We start from the raw sequence: 21,235 nt of genomic DNA on the forward strand, positions 1-21,235 counted from the left end.
CTGATAGCTAGAGCAGGCTGACAGCAGGACAAACCCCTCAAGGCTGTTTGTGAAGGAAATAGATGACTGCTTAGAAAGGCAGAGGTGTTCTCATTAACCTTTCCTCCTCCTACACTGCTGTCTCCAGACTGTACGATCCCAGGAATTGAGTCCACTGACTTTAACAGGTACATCAAGAGAAGAGTCAACCCACAGGAATCTTTCTAAAGCTTGGACAGTATACAATTATATTTAGAGTTGCAGAAAACATTGGCAAAAAAAAATTGACCAAAATGTCAAAAACTTTAAGTAATTCTGTTTCTGGATTTATTTATCATATAAAAATAAGGCCACACACATTGCTAACAATTTGTAATAATTACCTGAGAATTGTTCATGCACCCTCTTCCTTGGGATAATTCAGAATTGATTTTAAAATTAAACTTTGCTGTGAGAAATTGCTTACTGGAGCCATTACATTATTTTTGTTGGCTACTTTTTCCCTACTTTAATTTTTCTTTGCCAGAAAGCATTTTTTCTGCCATTTTTATTACCAAAACTGATACAAAAGTGAGTTGCAAATAACATCAAGTATATAGTTATGCTACTGGGTGCAAATATTTTTCTCCCAAGTTGATTCAGAGATAAAAGCACATCACGCTTTACAATAGTTTACATTTTTAAAGAATCCCTAGTATAAACAAACAATTATATTTTATTTCCAAAACTAGGGTCAGATTTTAAGTTACTGAACTAAATTGCTTAGAGCATATAAAATATGGACATCTTAGCTATAGAAAATGCAGTTTCTTTCATATTGACCATCACTATCAAGAGATTTATATATACTCTCCATAGAAGCCACAGAAGTGACAACTCCATGCATTAATTTGGCACCTTCTGAATGTATAATCATGTGTGAACACTAAAATTCCAAAGTGTTTAAAATGTCTTTATTTAATGTACCATAGATATTTACAAGATTTTAATAATATACATTTTTTCTTTCCAAACAAGTCTGCTTTTGAATGTTACCTTGTCATGGGGACTTCTTTTTTTTTTTTTAACAGAATAATTTGCTTTTTAAAAAATGAAAGATTTATGGTTTTATTCATCATATAAGCGGCTGAATAGCAAAACAACAAAAAATTGTGATGACAACTGACAGGAAATGGATGCTAGGTTCTAAGACTGAAATGCCTCTGGAACTCAAACCTGCAAAATACAAAAATGAAACAAAATATATTGAGAAAAAGTAAAATCATTTGTTAGATTAATTCTTCATGAACCATATACATACTATTATTTCTCTTTTAATATCACATTTATTCTACTTGTTTCACTTACATTGTGTTTAATTTTAGGAAGTGTTTTTAACCCTCTGATTTAGGATATCTGTTTTAAATATAAAAATAAAAAAGAAAAATGCCTTAAATTGGCCAAGTCTGACTAAAGGGAAGAATAGGATTGGCCAACATGTAGTGGCTGATGAGTTATACTCAGTCAAAGCTTCAGATAGATAAGTGAGTGATTCTTCTAAAGCAGAAATAATAAATTATTATTATATACTAAATCTGACTGATTGGTGTTACCTGCTTAGAACATCATGTTGAGAGGATTTGAAAGTACTAACTCAGCTCACTACGAATGCCATAATTGATGAGTGATGTCTGCAATGAAAATGGCAATGGAGATGTACCTACAAGTACATCACACTTGTTCTCCCTGCTCTGAGAAGCTTGCAGGTACCCATGGAAAAACTTTCCAGTTTTGTGCCCACAGGATAAATCATATACATACCAGTGACAGTTGTGAAGGTGTTGTTGTTGTTGTTGTTGTTTGAGTTTCAATGAGGAAACAAAACTGCTTGTCATATGTAAGCATGTTGTAAATTTGAGGGATTAAAGAAAATTGATTCATCACCTCTTGCTCACAATTGAAATATGGAAAAAATAGACTTTTTTTGTTTCTCAACGAATATTTAAAGAGAAATTGGAAAGATTCATAGAGCCCAGATTTCATGCTGGCAGCTGTCTTTATTCAAAATCCACAACAGCAATGGTGATTCAACTTACTTGACATTTTTGGAATCCTAATTTCCTCACTGCTGCTTCCATCCCCACCATCACTAACTGTTCTTATTTCAATCAAGTAGTCCTCTTCAACGGGAACCAGAAGCTCAGCAGATGTGTTGTTTGTTTCCAAAATATGAGTTTTACTATGTCTGTTTTGCCGGTACAGAATCTGAATAAAATGATAAATTGTGTTAAATGGACATGTAGCTTCTCGAAGGTGCAGAAACTCTCACAGAACATTAGCACTGTGAGCCTTATACATGCTGTAGTCCTTGGATGGAAATATCTGGTCTACACTTTTTCTTTAAATTTTGTTGTTAAGAAAAAATGTTTCCTTTTTGGCCCATGCTTCTAAAATCAGTATAGATTTATCTCTATTAATTAAATAGCTTGAAGCCATTATCTCTGGAGCTTGCTATGGAAAGTTACTTTTTAGCTTGGACCCATTTCAAGTGTCTGGATACTATATGCTTTTGTCAGCAGATGATGTTCTTTACCATTGATGGCAATGGTTTGTCTTGATATTTGATGATTGGATTGGATTTCTTTGTTGGATTTCTTTTATATTGCTGATAGATGATATCCTTCTGTTGCTTAAGTTCTAGAAATTCTACTTGAATATACTATTTGATCTCATTCGCATCTCACATTTTTAATATCTAAATACACAATCATATTTTTTGAATACAGGTGAGTCGCTTGAAGGAAAAAATGTTGCATACTGTAAAGATGTATTTGTTAATGCTTCATGACACATTACTGACCTCACAGTATAAAATTTACCATGAAGAACTTAAAAGCAGTAATGCTAAATATTTTCAAAGCATTAGAACAAAGATTCCTATATTTCCACATGCATAAAATTTGTTTCCTATTTGGTTCTAACACTTATCATTACTTAGGCAGCTAAGTGATCTTTTGAAAGGAAAAACAGAATACTCACCTTGTAGCCTAACACTTCAGACTCATTTTCCATAGTTTTTACATGCTCCCAGTTTAGGCATAATTTAGAGTTTGTCAACTTCCAGGCAATGTTAGCTGGTGGTTGGCTTGGAGCTTTAAAAAGATAATCAAAGATCCAAATGAATATTAATTAGCTCATGGTTACTGTATGACCTGACAACACGAAAAGGAAAAATAAGTCCTGGATAATTAGCATAAAAGGAGGTAGAACATTTTCAGTGTCGTTTCAAATATCTTATTAAATCTAATCAGAGGAAGTAAATTCATTCAAATTCCGGTCATTTGGAAATGTTTTTGTGACAAACATGAAATAATAATGGTATGCTGCATTTCCAGTATTAATTTAGTAATCATTTCTGTTGAATTTGTTTACTTTACTATATGTAAATAGATGGAGGGCTCCTTTATCTAACGTTTAATTTGCCCATCAATCAATGAGCCTCTCAGACAAACTCAGGTTGCAAACTTTTTACATATATCAATACAGAGGTGTACATTCCTAGTAGTCCTTTACTTTTAATCTTGTATTAATTAGGACTCATTGACTATAAATAACAAAACAAAATATTAGCAATAACCCCAAGCATCCTGCACCCTGCATCGAACCTAGACTGGCAATTCGTTTGGATTGTGAAGGATATAGGGGACTCTCTTGGAATTCATGGCAGAATGCAACAGAACCTCAGAGGAACAAAAAGTGTCTGAAAGCCAAGAAGTTCCTCTCTCTACCTCTCACAGCAGTGTTTGCTGCATGCTAATCTTGCCATCGACCACCTCTTTGTTCTGTCAGTATATGCAGCAGAAATCAAGACTGCCTACCTCATCTGAGATTTGAAACCGCCTTTGTTGAAAGATAGTCCAAGCTAGAATGTCCAGGTAAAAGCTGGCTTAATTTGGCCATATTCTATTTTACCCTAATCCATTGTGGCTAGACAGTGAGAAAGACATGTGACTCTCAACAAAGATAGAGCTAGTAGGAACCATGAAGAGGGAAAATGATTACAAACTGAGTGATCATCCCAAAAGGTGTCTACCCTGAATCCAAACTGTGGTTTTAGTTACCTGAGATTAATGTTTTCTGGGAGAAAGAAGGTGTGAAGTTCAAGAAGACATATTTAGAATTAGCCCTCTAAAGTAATGGATCTCATCCAACTGGAAGATTTTACATACAAGAAAACTAGAGTCCAGGTTGAAAGTCTGCTTCTTCAAAACCATACATATAATGAGTGCTTAAGCCCAGTCAGTATCCTGGTTTCTTGATTTTTAATCTAGTTTTTTTTTTTTCTTCTGCATGACAACCTACTGATTCTCAAAGATTTGAGTCCACGTGATTATTTTTGAGATTTAAGAAACTGAAAAGATTAAAATAATTCAGCTGGATAGCAGAGGCAAAGATAAAACTACCCAGAAAGATGTTTTTGGCATCTTACTTGAATTTGTGAGGCTGAATGAGCATAATATTTAACTCATTATAACACTGATGGAAATAATTTCTTTTGGAGTTTTAACTCAGTGGCTATTTAGTGTCTTATGTGCCACTGGAAGAATTACAGGGTGTCACCCAACATTGCCTTATGATATATCTCCTTGCCTTCTCTAAGCCCATGGGATGTCATACACCTAGTCACTTATACCTCAACTGGCACATAGTAGAGAGATAAACGTTTCACCCATGCTCCCATGGGCTTAGTTCATATATTTTATTATGGATTTATCCCACTGAATTACAGTTATTCATGCTTTGTGTTTCTTTAAATTTACTGAGAATGCATTACCAGCCTCTAGCATAGTGCTTGGCATGTAGGCAGAGGCATATATATCATATATGTTGAACGAGTGACTGTGTAATAGATGGCTGAAGAAAAACTACTCAGGGTCCAGTGTGATTTTCTCAGATCATGTAGATTACGCATTGGACTGTGAGCAGACCCATAGGTGATACAATGTGGCAAATATATTCATTATGCTGTCCTTCAATTGAGGCTAATTGACATGGTCAAACCTACCGAAATTCATATGAATTTATAAAATGAACATGCCAGGTGAATAAACCATGTCCTAGTACATTTCTTGACAATATAAACCAAATAATAATTAAAAGCCTGAGAGTTTTGCATGTAGTAAGAATTCAGTAAAGAGGAACTAAAGAGTCTCTTGAGAAGGTGAAAGAGGAGAGTGAAAAGTTGGCTTAAAGCTCAACCTTCAGAAAACAAAGATTATGGCATCCGGTCCATCACTTCGCAACAAATAGATGGAGAAACAGTAAAAACAGTGGCAGACTTTATTTTTCTGGGCTCCAAAATGACTGCAGATGGTGACTGCAGCCATGAAATAAAAAGATGTTTACTCCTTAAAAGAAAAGTTATGACCAACCTAGACAGCATATTAAAAAGCAGAGACATTACTTTGCCAACAAAGGTCCATCTAGTCAAGGCTATGGTTTTTCCAGTAGTCATGTTCGGATGTGATTGTTGGACTATGAAGAAAGCTGAGCGCTGAAGAATTAATGCTTTTGAACTGTGGTGTTGAAGAAGACTCTTGAGAGTCTCTTGTACTGCAAAGGAGATCCAACCAGTCCATCCTAAAGGAAATCAGTCCTGAATGTTCATTGGAAGGACTGATGTTGAAGCTGAAACCAATACTTTGGCCACCTGATACAAAGAGCTGACTCATTTGAAAAGACCCTGATGCTGGAAAAGATTGAGGGCAGGAGGAGAAGGGGATGACGGAGGATGAGATGGTTGGATGGCATCACCAACTCAATGGACATGAGTTTGAGTAAGCTCTGGGAGTTGGCAATGGACAGGGAGGCCTGGCATGCTTCAGTTTTTGGGGTCGTAAAGAGTCAGACATGACTGAGCGACTGAACTGAACTGATGACAATGATTATAGTTTTAAACTGTTTTCCCTCAACTTAATTCAAAGTGCCCTTTTTAATCTTTCTCAATTATGAAAGAGAGAATATAAAAATTCTCACAAGATACCACAATTTTAATATCTAGTATACCTTTTGGCACATTTCTTTTATCTCTGGTCTTTAAAACAAAGTATTAACCTTAACAACTTCATATAATCAATACAGCAAAAATAAAAATTCACATCTTTGATATCACTGGCAGTAACAGATTCTGAAGGTATTATCTATTGCCATGCCTTTTCTATTTTGTTTGCATGTTTAGATAAAAAGTACTCCTTTTATACTATGAATCTATTGATGATGCTTCAGATTGAGAGAAAGAAGAAACGACTTCTACTAAGTATATGGTAGTGATTGTGTCTCTGAGATTGGGATATTTGCATTTGTTTTCTCATCTACCGTAACAGAAGTAAGGCATTCCATGGACATAAAATGAGAGACATTATATCAGGAATGAATTCATGGGACGAATGGCTAATTGCGTGGGTTATTGGGAATGCTTTACCCTTCATGCTATCTGGAAGGTGTAAAGAATTGGACTTTGAAGTCAGAGAAACCTGAATCTGTACAGTTTCTTCCGAGAGGCCTGGTTTCCCAATTTTGGAATGAGACAAATATATCCTAGTTTATAAGACTTTTAGCTTCCATGAAATAAAATGAGTGGCATATAATAACCTGCTCAGTAATTGTTAACACTCTTTCCTATTAGTATCTATTCTTCACTGTGGTATTATGACATAATCAGTTTTTCAATGGTGTTCAATATGGATTGTTTTCTAATAACACAATTCCAAAGTTTGCAAATGATTCATTTCTTAAATATAATTAGGGGTATTTTCAAGATTTTCCCTTCATAATTTTCTTCTTCTTTAAGTTTTTTATGTACTTTTTGAAAAGCAGAAAAAATTGGGAAGTCTCAGCTAGTTATCTGGAAAGTTCTCATAGTCCAGAGCTTTTCTTATTTTGTCTTTGGGTGTGACTTCTATGTTGGGAGTTGGGGAAAAAGTTTGTTATTTCTAAAAGATACTTCAGAAGGCCTTTAACAATTCTGGTTTCATGAGTTTGTTGCATTTACCTAAACTGGATTGTAGATATCTATGACAAAACCGAAATTTCTATCACCTTGAAAAACCAAAATACTGTCACATGGATAATATAAAACACATGCCATGTATGTTTATACCTAGTTGGTCACTGGTAAACTCAACAGCAAACATTTTTCCAATCTTTTGAAAGAATTTTTCAGGCAATTTCCAAAGACTAAATAATTTTCTATTAATCAAATGACAGAGCTACATTAAACTAGCCCTCTGCAGCTCTAATGGCTTCCCTGTGATCAATTTTTCTGTAGATGGCATTTATATTCAACTGTAGTTCACACTGTGAACTCAATTCAAAAACAACTTCTTATGTTACACTTCTAAGTAACAGCATGGGGTTGACATTTGGGAGAGAGAGAAAGAACATAAGTGCAAGATGAAATAAAAGCTTAATGCTTCCTTTATGTCTAAATATGGATTGATTGCATTATTTACAACAAGAAAAATTCAGTACAGAGTGCTAGTCAGTCAACATCAGGGGCCAAATTGAAGCAAAATTTGCAAATACTTTCTGTTACTGGGTCTGAATACTTCTGTCTATATAAGCAGTGCTTTTCCTCTCCCCTTTCCTCTTGGAATTGATGTAAATATTTTTCTCCCTTTAGTTGTAAATCTAAATTTCTTTTAGTGATGTCTGTGTGAATCACAATATACCTGCAGTGGTCCTCAGTTGTCTTTTGGAAAGACATCATTTTCAGTAAGCTACAATACTCAATATCAGACCACTGATATTTACTTTAAAAATCCTATATTTAAATAAAAAAGGCTTTTATTTAAAAATCTATCATCATCACCAGCAACAATAATAACAAAGACTTCAGAAACTTTGTATATACTGTTCCTTCTGTTTGGAGGTCTCTTTGTCCACTAGGTCTCTTTATTTTTTTTATGTTATGTATATCTCAGCCTCATAATTTCTTCATAGTAACTTTTCATAATTTATGATTATTTCACTTTTTCTTATTTTAATTTGCCTCCCAACTAAAGAAAAATTGCCTGAAGGCATATATCCTTTCTGTTTTAATCTCCATTAGTCACCTAACCCTGTTCATGGCTCAAGGGAGGCACTACTTTCTTGAGTGAAAAACTGATTCATCGTATTTCCAAAAATAAAAATAAGAAGGCTCTGTTTTCTGTTTATCCGATCAAAATAGGCAAAGATTTTGTTGAATGTGAGCTCTGCTTTCTCACAGTTTACAGTGGATGACCAAATATAAGATCGAAATTCTAGGCAGTGGTAGTATGAATGTGTGATGCATATAGATTACTACTATTCAGTGTTAATTTTGGTGTCATCTAAAGGGCATGGAAAGTCAAGGTTAGACCCAGGGATGGCATTTAGAATCAGAGCTATCCTTGGTGTTTCATGAAAGCCATTTCTCATATTTTCTTTGCATGTTCTTCCATGACTCTTGAAGAAAATATCTGCAACAAATTTATGAAAAGAAGGAAACTAGAAAGTAGATGAACTTTCCTACTTTAAGAAATGCAAAGGAAGTGAAACCACCTCTCAAGAAGAAATATAATAATATATGTTACCACACATTGTGCTCTCACTGTATGGCTGCCTCTGGGTCACCTCGCTGTACATTATATCCTTTAGTTCTTAAAGAAAACTCTAGAGGAAAGTACAATCATCTCTGTTTTTCAGCTGAGAAAAGAGGTTCTGAGTCGTTAAGTAAATAGACTTCTCACGCAGTTCATGGCTGAGCTGAGACTCACATTCAGTTATTTCACTCTGAAGTCTTTTTCTAGTTCTTTCCAAAAGTATCTCACAATATGCCAAAGTTATGGAATCACTCAGAAAAAAAATGCAAACATATTAAAGAGGAAATTTATAGATCAATAGAAAAGATATTTATTTGTCTGTTTATAGGCATGATGGGATCACTACAAACTAAGAGAGTGCATAAAATCATACAATCAAATTTTCAATGTTAGAAGATCAGTAAGTCCAGTGCTGCTAGATGAGGAATGGGAATGGAAAGTAATTTGTGGACAGACTGAACAGACTGTGAAAGAGCTTGTACACCTTTCTCTAGTCTTTGTTTTCTGAAATAGAGGAGACAATGAAATTTTAAAATTAAAAGAGGATGTGAGTCTGTTCCAGGAGGAAAAAATCTCAAGGCAGTTTGAGGTTTGGACTGAAGATTTGAGAGTCTAAAGAGAGGGAGACACTATTTAGATGGTTAGAGATGAACTCTACAAATTAGCACAATGTCCATGGGATCCAGAGATTCAGAGTCTGTATTCATTATATGCCAGTCCAACAAATGCCAGAGCAGAATCTTTCTAAGCATCTTTTTTTTTTTTGTATCTAGGAATTAACGTGCTTTGATAATTAAGATAAGTATACTGAATATTAATACTAGGCTTAGGACTTAAACGTGCCAGTATTTTGTAACTGTGATTGGCAGAATCAGGGCCTCCCAAGCATGTCCAGGTTCTGATTCCTCAAACCTGTGGATAGCTTACTTTATATGGAAAAGGGGATGTTGCACATATAATTATGTTGAGGATGTTGACATGAAGCAATAACCCTGGATTCTCTGGGTGGGTTCAGTGTGATCAAAATGATGCTTATGAAGGAAAGAGCCAGGGTCAGAGGAAATGTGAAAGGCAGAAATAGAAGGTCTGAGTCAGAGGGAGACTTGAAGATATCATGCTGTTGGCATTGAAGATGGAGGAAAGGGCCACAAGCCAAGTGGTATGTGTTGTCTCCAAAAGCCAGAAAATTCAAGGAAACAAGTACTTTTCTAGAGCTTCCAAAAGGAGCTCAGAAGCTTACCCAAAGCCTGTTTTCCAACCAATGAAACTCATTTTTTATTCAACCTTTAGAAGTACATAATAACAAATTTATATTTTTTTAAAACACTAGGTTGTGGTAATTTGAATAGCAACCATAGAAGACTAAAGTAGTTTCTGTTAGATTTTTCAATGACAGTGATAAAGAATGTTGAAAGAATAAAATTAGGGATTTGATTGGTATTCAAATACAAAATGGAGTCTTGTAAAACCTTACTCTCAAGTCCTTGTTGGATATTTTGATAAAAGAGTTAATGCAAACAGTCTGGTATAAGCAAAATTTAAGAAATATTGAAAGAAGATGCTCATGAAAGAAATTAGGAATTACAAGAGGTTTTATTCATTTTTTTAATGAAAAAGAAGAGGGATGCTAAACTTCACTTTATACTTTCTGACTCTCATCTCACTCTTCTCCCACCAGATATATTCCAGCACTATAGCACTTGGATAAAAGTACTCCTTGTTAATGAAATTGTTTTCAAAAGATATCTCTCACACTCTTTGATGAGCTGAACTCGTGTGAACACTAAGACAAACCACCAATAAAGTTCTTGGCATTTAATCAAAATTTCAGTCAAGCCCATTTGTAGGACCAAGTGGGTCAACTGAACACATCTCTTGCTACTGTGTCTAAAACAAGTTTTCTGCTTAAACACATAGAGTAGTTTAGCATAAACTATCATATGGTTGATTTAGGATGCATGAGCAATCAAACTATCAAATTCAAGGTAAAGAAAAAACTTTTATTTTTAAGGTTATATATGTGTGTAATCTGTACGCAGGTCAGGAAATAACAGTTGAAACTGGACAAATAGGGAAAAGAGTACGTCAAGGCTGTATATTGTAACCCGGCTTATTTAACTTATATGCACAGTACATCATGAGAAATGCTGGGCTGGCTGAAGCACAAGCTGGAATCAAGATTGCTGGGAGAAATATCAATAAACCTCACGTATGCAAATAACACCACACTTATGGCAGAAAGCGAAGAAGAACTAAAGAGTGTCTTGATGAAAGTGAAAGAGGAGAGTGAAAATGTTGGCTTAAAGCTCAGCACTCAGAAAAATAAGATCATGGCATCTGATCCCATCACTTCATGGCAAATAAATAGGGAAACAGTGACAGACTTTATTTTGCGGGGTACTCCAAAATCACTGCAGATGGTGACTGCAGCCATGAAATTAAAAGACACTTACTCCTTGGAAGAAATTTATGACCAACCTAGACAGCATATTAAAAAGCAGAGACATTACTTTGCCAACAAAGGTCCATCTAGTCAAGGCTATGGTTTTTCCAGTAGTCATGTATGGATGTGAGAATTGGACTATAAAGAGAGCTGAGTGCCAAAGAATTGATACTTTTGAACTGTGGTGTTGGAGAAGACTCTTGAGAGTCCCTTGGACAGCAAGGAGATACAAACAGTCCATCCTAAAGGAGATCAGTCCTGGGTGTTCATTGGAAGGACTGATGCTGAAGCTGAAACTCCAGTACTTTGGCCACCTGATGCGAAGAACTGACTCACTTGAAAAGCCTCTGATGCTGGGGAAGATTGAGGGCAGGAGGAGAAGGAGACGACAGAGGATGAGATGGTTGGATGGCATCACTGACTCAATGGACATGAGTTTGGGTAAACTCCGGGAGTTGGTGATGGACAGGGAAGCCTGGCATGCTGTGGTTCATGGGGTTGCAAAGAATCAGACATGACTGAGCCACAGAACTGACTGATATCTGTGTGTGTGTGTGTTTGTGTGTATTTATATAGGTAGCTCTCTGTATGTGTGTATCTCTGGGTTCAACATTAGCAGATTCAAACAATTTAAGATTGAAAATGTTTGAAAAAAAATTCCAGGAAGTTTTAAAAAACAAAATTTTAATTTGCTGTGTGCTATTATTCCCCTGGAGAAGGAAATGGCAACCCACTCCAGTATTCTTGCCTGGAGAATCCCATGGATGGAGGAACCTGGTGGGCTACATTCCATGGGGTCGCAAAGAGTTGGACATGACTGAGCGACTTCCCTTGAGACTTGAGACTTGAGACATAGCATGTACATTTTATTAATATTTGCAATTATCTATGTAACATTTACATTGTTTTATGTATATATAAGTAATCTAGATTAGGTGATTTAAATATACAGAGGCTGTATTAATATGTAGGTAATATGCAAATTCTATGATATTTTATGCAAGGCAAGTAGGCATCCGTAGATGCTCCTTGAACCAATCCCCCTTGGATACTAAAGGACAATTGTATATGTATGTATATATAGATGTATGTACGTGATTTTAAATGTATACCATGTGTATATCTATACGTTTTTGCTAATTAGTTTATTGTTTGGGTCTCAGCCCACCTTAAACTGGTCAATGGAATTAAAGTAATACAAGATGGTTGGCTTGAGTATTGTGTCACCGATTACCCTAGAATATCTGTTAGTTTGTCACAGATCTGTCAAATAAGAGAGGTTTATTTCATACTACATTTCCACATTTCTAATTACCCTTGATTTTGCCTGAGATAGAAGCTGAATTATACAGAAGAGTTTTGTGAGTTTGGCATCTCTCAATCAGCTATAAAGAAATGTCTGGGCAAATTTGAAACCTCTGATTGATTGGAGATTTCCATCAGATTTTCAGATTAACTGAAAGAGGCTAGGCTCCATAAGGGCCATAGAAGCAAATTATTCATACAGGTATACGGCAATGACTTCACCAACCCAGTCAACATAGAGTAAATCAGGAAGACAAATTGAACCACATCTTTAGCTAGTCAGTTCTAGAAAATTACATATGACTTCAGCTCAGCTCAGTTCAGTTCAGTCACTCAGTCATGTCCGACTCTTTGCCACCCCATGAATCGCAGCACGCCAGGCTTTCCTGTCCATCACGTCTACATCAAAGGAAGTGATTGAAGGAGAACTGGTTTAAGAGTTGTTGATCCACACAAACTCTTCTGTCAAAATGGACAGATAGTGGAGGGTTTTGTTCATCTGTTTGTTTCCTGCTTAGCAGTTTCACAGCACTTTGTATTTTCCAGTGTGCTCCTATAATCAAAACCTCATTTGTGCCTTACTGGTAATTTGAGAAAACAGTGAGGGCAGAGGACGTTTTCATTTAACAGTTTAGAAAATTAAAGCAGAAAAATGGAATGTTTTATCCTGTACCAGGTCATGAGTCAGTGAAGTACATAGAATTAGAACACACGTCTCTAGCTACTGGCTGGTGTTACGGACACAAGTGGATAATACATCCTATAATCAAAGACCTATTAACTGAGATGATTCCCAAGTTCATTTTGGACATGACCAATGTATCTATATGGAAAAGAACTTTGATTTTCAAACTTTTTAAACCACCTATTCATTCCCAATACACAGGGCACAAAGAATACAGTATTTAAAGGCTTATTCAATTTTTTCCTGTTTGTTAGTAGCAGTGCATTCATATCTTAGTCATTCTCCAAATTTCAGTAACTATATTTGTTACTCTTTTTCATTGGAATTTAGAGACCAAAGAGTGTGTTTCAAAAAGCCTGTTTACACAAATAATAAATGTTCATCTACAATATATAAATATATAAATATTATTCACTTATAAAAAGGATAAATTGGAGTTCTTACTAAGCTGCATCTGATCAGACAATTCCCTGTTTACTACTTTGATGCATATAATGGAATGTTTGTGCAGCACCAGACTCATTCATAGAACAAATACAGCAATAGTCAACTATTAATCCTTTATTCAATAGGTCCTATCTTTGTGAAATATATGTAGTTTATTGTTAAGAGAGATAAAAAGAAGTAAAAGAGTTAATTCTTGGGTTTCAGAGGCTTTCCAGTAATTTGTAGTGATATAATATCATAGAAGGAAAGATCTAGGTATCTGACAGTGTAGGAATCACATCAAGACTCAAATGGTGAGACAAACAAAAACAAACAAAAAAACCTATTTAATAAGCATTTACTAAAGTATGTGCTGGACACTTTCTATTAAGTATCTCTTTCAATCTCAAACAAGGCCCAGTGAGAAAATCAGTACTACTTATTCTTCACTTTACAGATGAGGGTATTGCAACTAAAAGATTAAATTAACCACTTAACATCTGCAGAATGGGAGGTCAGATTTTGAACTCAAATTGGAAGAGGGCATCAGAGACATTGTATTCTCTGTCTTTCATCTACTCAAAATATTTTCTCTTTTGCAACTCCAGAAAGATCAGAACAGTTCATTTTAGTTGTTATCAGAAAGCTTCAACAGCTATCCAGACTTATAGGCCAAATCCACTGATCAAATAAAGCAATCAGTAAAGTGATGAGGTGGGATGAATGAAATGGAAATTGAGCAATAAAATACTTCTTATTCTAGGTGAATTGTGGTCCCTAGAGTGTGATGTATACTTACGGGACTTCTTGGTGGTAACGTTGACTGGAGGGCTTGAGGGCCCTGTCCCAGCAGTGTTATAAGCTCTCACAGAAGCAAAGTAGACAGTGTTAGCTTTCAGGCCTGTAATATTTTTGGTTGTGATGTTTCCACTGACCCTGATTTTGCCAATCATGGATTCTTTGGAATCATCTGTCCAGTATAAAACCTGCTCATTAAAAACAAAATACAAGCAATTTATTGTTTCCTAATAACTGCCAGCCACAGCAGTGTATGGGAAGAAGCCAGGAGTGCAAATAAGCGGATATTTTTCAATTAAAATGGTTATACAATGACAAAAAAATAATCAAAGTCCAAAATTTATATGGAAGAAATAAAAAATATGAAATCACAATGGAAATGAGAAAACCCATTTTTTTTAGATTATCACAATAAAATATTTCATGAAATATCTAAAGGGTAACAGCTTTGCCCACCCCCCCAAAAAAAAGTGAAAATTGAAAGTGTTAGTCACCCAGTCGTGTTTGACTCTTTGCAACCCCATGGACTGTAGCCCATCCTCTGTCCATGGGATTCTCCAGACAAGAGTACTGGAATGGGTAGCCATTCTCTTCTCCAGGGGATCGAACCCAAGTCTTCAGCTTTGCTGACAGATTCTTTACTGTCTGAGCCATCAGAGCTGAAGCCTCAGGTATACAGTAGTAAGTCAGAACAAAATAAGAGTCATACTTTCAATGAAAGACTCACATTATGATGCTTTGCTATTGACATTTCTTCTTTGAGTCACAGATGAATTATTAATTCAGCATATACTGATCCCTTCCTATACATTAGCACTGTTTTAAGCAAATTGGAAAGGACAAGAAAGAATAAAGCATAAGGCATGCCTTTGTGTCACTTATAATCTAGTTAAGATGTTAGAGCACATATGTGAAAAGAAAGCAGAGGATGCATCTGCTGAAAATCATATGGAAATAAATGGTATGACTTTGAAAACATATAAAACCAGAAAATAATCAGAGAAGAGTTAAAAAGCAAGGGAGAGTAGAGATGATCTTTGAGAAATAAATAGGGTTCACTTAAAGAGGTATGGCCTTCTAGGACTGGAGTGGCAGAGGCAACTACAGAAAGTAGAACTTTCTGTTTGGACAACAGGGTTCATATGAAAGGAGAAAAAAGAATAAAGGCAAAGTCCTACTTTCATTCTAACACCAAAACAAAGTAAACCTTGTTACTCATTTTTGAATCATTAGATTAGCAAGTCAAAGAAGAATAATTGATTAATAAGTCCCATCTATTAACTTTGTGAGAATGAAAGACCATACGTTTGAAAAGATTTGTTTCACTCTATATAGATTATAAAGGCAGATTAGGAGAATATAAGCTTTGTCTTGTCACATAACTGCCTTTTCCAAGATGACTAGCTTTTTTCAAGTAATGCTCCAGTTCAAGATTAGGTTTCCTGGTAAGATTTGTCTATGGTTTCACATCACTAAAGATTAAATGCTTACTTCTCCCCAAGAAACAAACGTGACTGTAGCTTGGATAATTAAACAAGGTAATCACCTGATGACTTTTAAAATGCTATCATTTGTTAATTTCCTTGCTTAGGATCACCTGGAAAGATCCTCTTCATTAATTCCCCTCTGTAGCTTTAGACACGCACTATCTTATAGTAAGGGCCTCCTGGGTTGGCTCAGTGGTAAAGAATCCACCTGCAGTGCAAGAGATGCAGGAGACACAGGTTCTTTCCCTGGGTCAGGAAGATCTCTTGGAGGAATAAATGGCAACTCGCTCCAGTATTCTTGCCTGGAAAATCCCATGGACAGATGAGCTTGGTGGGCTCCAGCCCATGGGGTCACATAGAGTCAGAAACAACTGAGCACAGAATAGCACGGCTTATATTAAGGACTAGGTTGGTAGTGTAGGGTTGTTACAGAGCTATTGTTAGCTGGCAATATTCAGAGTGCAGAGTGAAATTACTGTGGGTTACCTCATAGCCCAGAACTCTTCCAGTGTTTCTATTCCAGGCGATAGCCTTCCAGGAAACCTCCATTTCTGAAGCAGAAAAGCTTTGAACAGAAGTTCCCCTTGGGGCCAGTTGAGGTTCTACCATCCAGAGAAAGACACAACCATCTTAAGCAGAGTGGTTCAGAGAAAACAAATGCAAAATATACATACAGTCTCAAGGAGGACAATTCCAGTATTGACTACAACTTACCATCTTCCCCAGAGTAGATAATGGATGCAGTACTCAGGGGTCCTTCTCCTTCCTTATTATATACACCCACTTTGACTTCAAAGGGAGAGAGAGGGATGATGTTTTCATTTCTGTAAATAAACCTTGACGACTCTACGGATGGTACTCTTTCCTTGGTCCAGGTTGTTGAGCCTACTGGCCGCAGCATGACGATGTATCCAAAGTCCTCTCCATTCTGTAGTTCTTCTGGAATTGACTTGGGCAGAAGTGATCAGTCACTGAGTATTTACAAAACTATTTTGTATAGCTATTATAATATTGACTGATTATTTGGCATATCTTTTCTAGAGATAAGATGGATATTTACACTGCTTAATGAAGTTATTAAAAAATAAAATTTCTATTGGCAATGCCAATTAGAAAAATGATCCCAATTAAAGATACTCAGATAAATAAGTGAAATTTTCAAATGGAAATGTAAAACAAGTTTTACATGTTTATATCACCTTCCCTCCCTGCCACTACCTCTTGGCAACCACACGTCTGATCTCTATGTCTGAGAGTCTGTTTCTGTTTTGTCAATAGGTTTATTTGTGCCATATTTTAGATTCCACATGTAAGTGATATCATGATCGTTGCATTTCCCTTTTTGAACTACTTCACTTAGTATGATAATCTCTAGTTGCATCATGTTGCTGCAATGGGCATTATTTTGTTCCTTTTATGGTTGAGTATTATTTCATTATATATGTATATATATTATATATATATATATATATATACACACACACACACATACAAAGAAGATGCATACACACACACACACACACACACACACACACATACTCGCCACATCTTCTTTATCCATCAGAATCTCTGAACGCTTTAAGTCCTCTTCATTATGGAATTTGAATATGATACATAGGTTTTGGGGGCAATAATAAATAAGCTTAGAGCAAGCAATAAGTAGAAAACGTAGAGTAACAGGACACTGAGGCAGTGGAAGCTAAGAGAAAATTGAAGCTGTAAATTATACAGAGAAGAGACAGAATTTAACTGTTAGTCAAGTAGCAATCTGGATGTAAAGTAAATGGGAAGACCTGAAGGACAAGCAGGAGGAACTGTAGGAGCTGAGGCTGGATTATCAGAGTAGCTGATAGCAGGATAGGGCTACTGTTCTCAGAACAGTGATGGACAGTGTTCCAGTTCTTCATTTAATCTGCCTGCTTAGCTACTGAGACTTTTTTTCCATTCTCAGTATTTCTCAAGTAGCTTTAAAATCAGTTCAGTCAGTTCAGTCACTCAGTGGCGTCCAACTCTTTGCGACCCCATGGACTGCGGCACATCAGGCTTCCCTGTCCATCATCAGACAAATGCCTGAGAAAATTCCAAAGGGGAGAGAGACTTGGACAGTGTATTGTGGCAGAGTAAAGACAGGCCAAGTGGGGACTCATTGCACCTCTACAAAACATGGAACAAAGGTGTATGTTTGCTGAGAGCAGATGTGAAACCCATGTAGGAAGCTGTCCATGAGCACCATTAAAAGGGACTATCCACAAACAGTATCTAAGGAGAGAGACAGTGGGGCACCTCCTGGACCTTCCCCACCACCACCACCAACAAAAAAGAAGGCAAAACAAACAACTGCTCTCCGAAATGTCAATTAGAGTATACCAAAGTCAAATTACAAATGACCAGCAATCAGAACCATTTCCGTCCACTACCTCTTCTTCCAATCCTAATTCACTATAATTCTGGAGGAATTAGCTTGGGAAAGGAGAAATTGAATAGCAGAAAGAAGGAAAGGGGAGAACTGAATATGCATTCTCTTTCACAATATAGAATTCCTTGCCTAAGGCAGACCTGAGCATCTGGAAATGAGAAACTTTAGACTGGTTGAAAGTACACATTTTATGATAATAAAACAGGTTGAAAAAATTTTAAAGTACAAAAATCAACCTACCTGTTAATACTTAATAATGATGATTACAAAAGCTATGCTGTCTGCCTAAGCTTTCATCTACATGCAGGGAAGAACAAATTGGAAGGATTTAAAGAGCAATGATAGGGAAAGAATTATTTTTTAACTGCATTCTGTTGAGCCTAACTCATGAATATTTTAGAGGTAATAAATAAAATCATTTCTAGTTCATCAACTAGTAATACAAATGCTACTGACCCACCATCAGCAGACATCGGGCTATGTTTCTTATTTGGGAAAGAATTGTATTGAGTTAGTCAGCACAATTGTTGGGGGAAAATACTCTCTTACTGGGGGGAAAAATACAAAAAATTTCCAATACCTCCTCTAAATTATGCATCATCAGGAGTCTCTCATACCACATATTTTTATACACTCAATAGTGATCAAATAAATCTTCTTTGTTTTTCAATATTCTTCTTGGCCAGCTAAATCTTTTTCCCTCAAAATGAATTGGATAGAAAATTACCTCCCAAGTAATGATGAGTTCAGACCGACTTCCTCCTCCTCCATTGATGTTTGTTGGTGCCACGGCAGGGACTAAAAGCAACCAAGAGAAATGTAGGATGGCAATTATTAAAGTATTTTTTCATCATGAAGAATTTTATTTTTGGATTTCACCTTAAAAGAATTGCACACAGGCACATTATGAGAGAGTCTCCATTTCTAATAAACATAAATTATGTTTACACATATCCAGATTTCTAAGAGAAAGGACACAGTGTTTGATACACGGGCACACTGGCTCCAAAATCGAGTAGCATCATGTGTTTGACATTATTATGCATCATCTTCTAATTGGCAAAATGATGTTCCATTCAGATGGTAACAGCAACACTGCTGATTCAGTGCCTAATTATACAGTTGTGCTGTAAACAAGTTACTGAGGCAGTCTATTAATTAATTTTTTTCCAATAAACAAACTAAAATAATTTTCCTTTTTGTTAGTCATCAGGATATTTTTATGTTTAAAAATGAATCCTTAAAATATATCAATTAAAATACTCTTGGTTTATAAATTTCATGTTTGAATCTCAAATCTTTCACTACAGAATAGGACCTTTCCTCTAATTTTTCACAATCAATGTAAGAAGATGTTCTCTGATCAAAGATGTAATTGAGAGAATTACCTGGGTTTAACTTCAGTACCTAAGTTTCAGTGGTAGAATAATACAGAGACTGATCATGTTTATAAATTAGGAAAATAGACATCCTTCAACTATAGCTTTGTAAGGACTAGTATAATGAAATATCAACATTTCAAGGTAAATTGTAGAATTGATGACAACTGTGAGCATGAGTGGAGTAGTGTAGTGTGCAATCAGAATAAAATTTTACTTTATACATGTTGAAGTGTTAAAAAGCACTTTTCCTGAAATATAATAAATGTATGCTAAATCTGTGATAAGGATACCATTTAAAGGTTGAATTATATGCAATTATTTATATTCAATCATTTTAAATCAAAATATGCAATGTTTAATTGCTCATTTAAAATTTTTCTCCTACCATGGGTAGCATTCAGATAAATCTAAGCTACTTATTCTTTTTATTCCCATTTCATACATATTTAACTCCATAAATGATATAAGGATATAATAATCTCCTTGCCTTTTTAGATAGTAACACCAAACATTACCCACTTTCATATTCACATTAACCCTAACTTTGCCTATTTTGATCTTCAGAATTTATTCAAATGATTGCCTTGTACCCGTACTCTATTTTCTAAGTCTTCCAATGCCTTTGGCCAAGTGCAGTGTGAATCAGAATAGATTCTGTAGTTGCAAGGATTTTTAGTACATGATAGCTTTACAGTGACATACTTTAGGACAATTAAATAGTTCAGATGTATAAGAAAATTATTTTAAATTATGCTTTAACTCTTTCAAAGTCTTCAGAGTAATAGCAGTTCCTTCTTTTATTCAGTTTTCAGATGAATCATACTAATACTAAAACCATATTGAGGAATTATTTTTGATGATACCATCCCTCAAAAAAAAAAAAAATCACATTTCAGTATGATTCGGAGATTCAGGAAAATCATTATAAATACCAAGTTTCATTATGCTACTGAAATGAGAGTATCAGTGATTAACAGAAAGTGACATTAAAAACTTTATTGTAAACCTTTGGAGTCAGCATCAACACTGCCCAGAGCTACCATAATACAAATCAGCTTTAAACAAACTAAACTGAAGCTAGTATCCAGAGTCATGAGGCACATGTCTAGATTCACAGAAGGTTGTTCTGTGATAGGGCTTGGGAATTTCTATGTTTAGACATTTCACTGTGTCAGGCCTTTTCTCATTTAGGTTATGGACTCCAGTTATGGTGAATGCTGGAGCTTAAGTCTGAATGTCTGGTTTTTAATACTGACTGTCCAAGATCATCAGCTACATCCTGGCCTTCCTTTTCTTCTATTAAAGACTAACCTCTTGGCTCTAAATTTTTTTAGAATGATTTAATTTATGATATCACTATCAAATATATTACTTTCCAGCCCCAGTCCTATAATAAAATGACTTATATTACCTTTAGTTTAAAAAATGATTTATTGACATCTGACAGTTGTGCACACTTCTTCTGAAGTAATTTGTGTGTGTTAAACCAAGCCAGCAGCAGCATGATCCTTCATACGTGACTGGATAAGAATATGAACTTTTTTGGCTAGATTCATTGAGATGATCAAATGTTACCTTGGATGTGAAAGTTTGAGTGGAATAAAGAAGATCCATTGAAAAGAGTTTAAGAAGGTGTGATTTCTAAGGCAGGTTCTACTTGCATTCTGCTGTTCAGCAAAACACTTGATGCTCAATTAGCGCTTCTGTTAAA

The 21,235-nt window shown here is 35.6% G+C and overlaps 1 protein-coding gene across 1 annotated transcript in view; it reads right to left on the reverse strand.

The window, feature by feature from the left end:
- Positions 1-1,086: 1,086 nt before the first annotated feature.
- Positions 1,087-21,235, reverse strand: part of CNTN6 (contactin 6) — a 170,576-nt gene continuing 150,427 nt past the window's right edge. The window contains 8 exon segments of the mRNA XM_068982444.1: positions 1,087-1,125; positions 1,127-1,194; positions 2,055-2,223; positions 2,998-3,110; positions 14,241-14,427; positions 16,213-16,328; positions 16,441-16,675; positions 18,870-18,940. Of these exon segments, the coding sequence (XP_068838545.1) occupies positions 1,087-1,125; positions 1,127-1,194; positions 2,055-2,223; positions 2,998-3,110; positions 14,241-14,427; positions 16,213-16,328; positions 16,441-16,675; positions 18,870-18,940 (998 nt within the window).

Source organism: Capricornis sumatraensis, chromosome 10 (genome assembly GCF_032405125.1).
Source record: "Capricornis sumatraensis isolate serow.1 chromosome 10, serow.2, whole genome shotgun sequence".
NCBI classification, from domain to species: domain Eukaryota; kingdom Metazoa; phylum Chordata; class Mammalia; order Artiodactyla; family Bovidae; genus Capricornis; species Capricornis sumatraensis.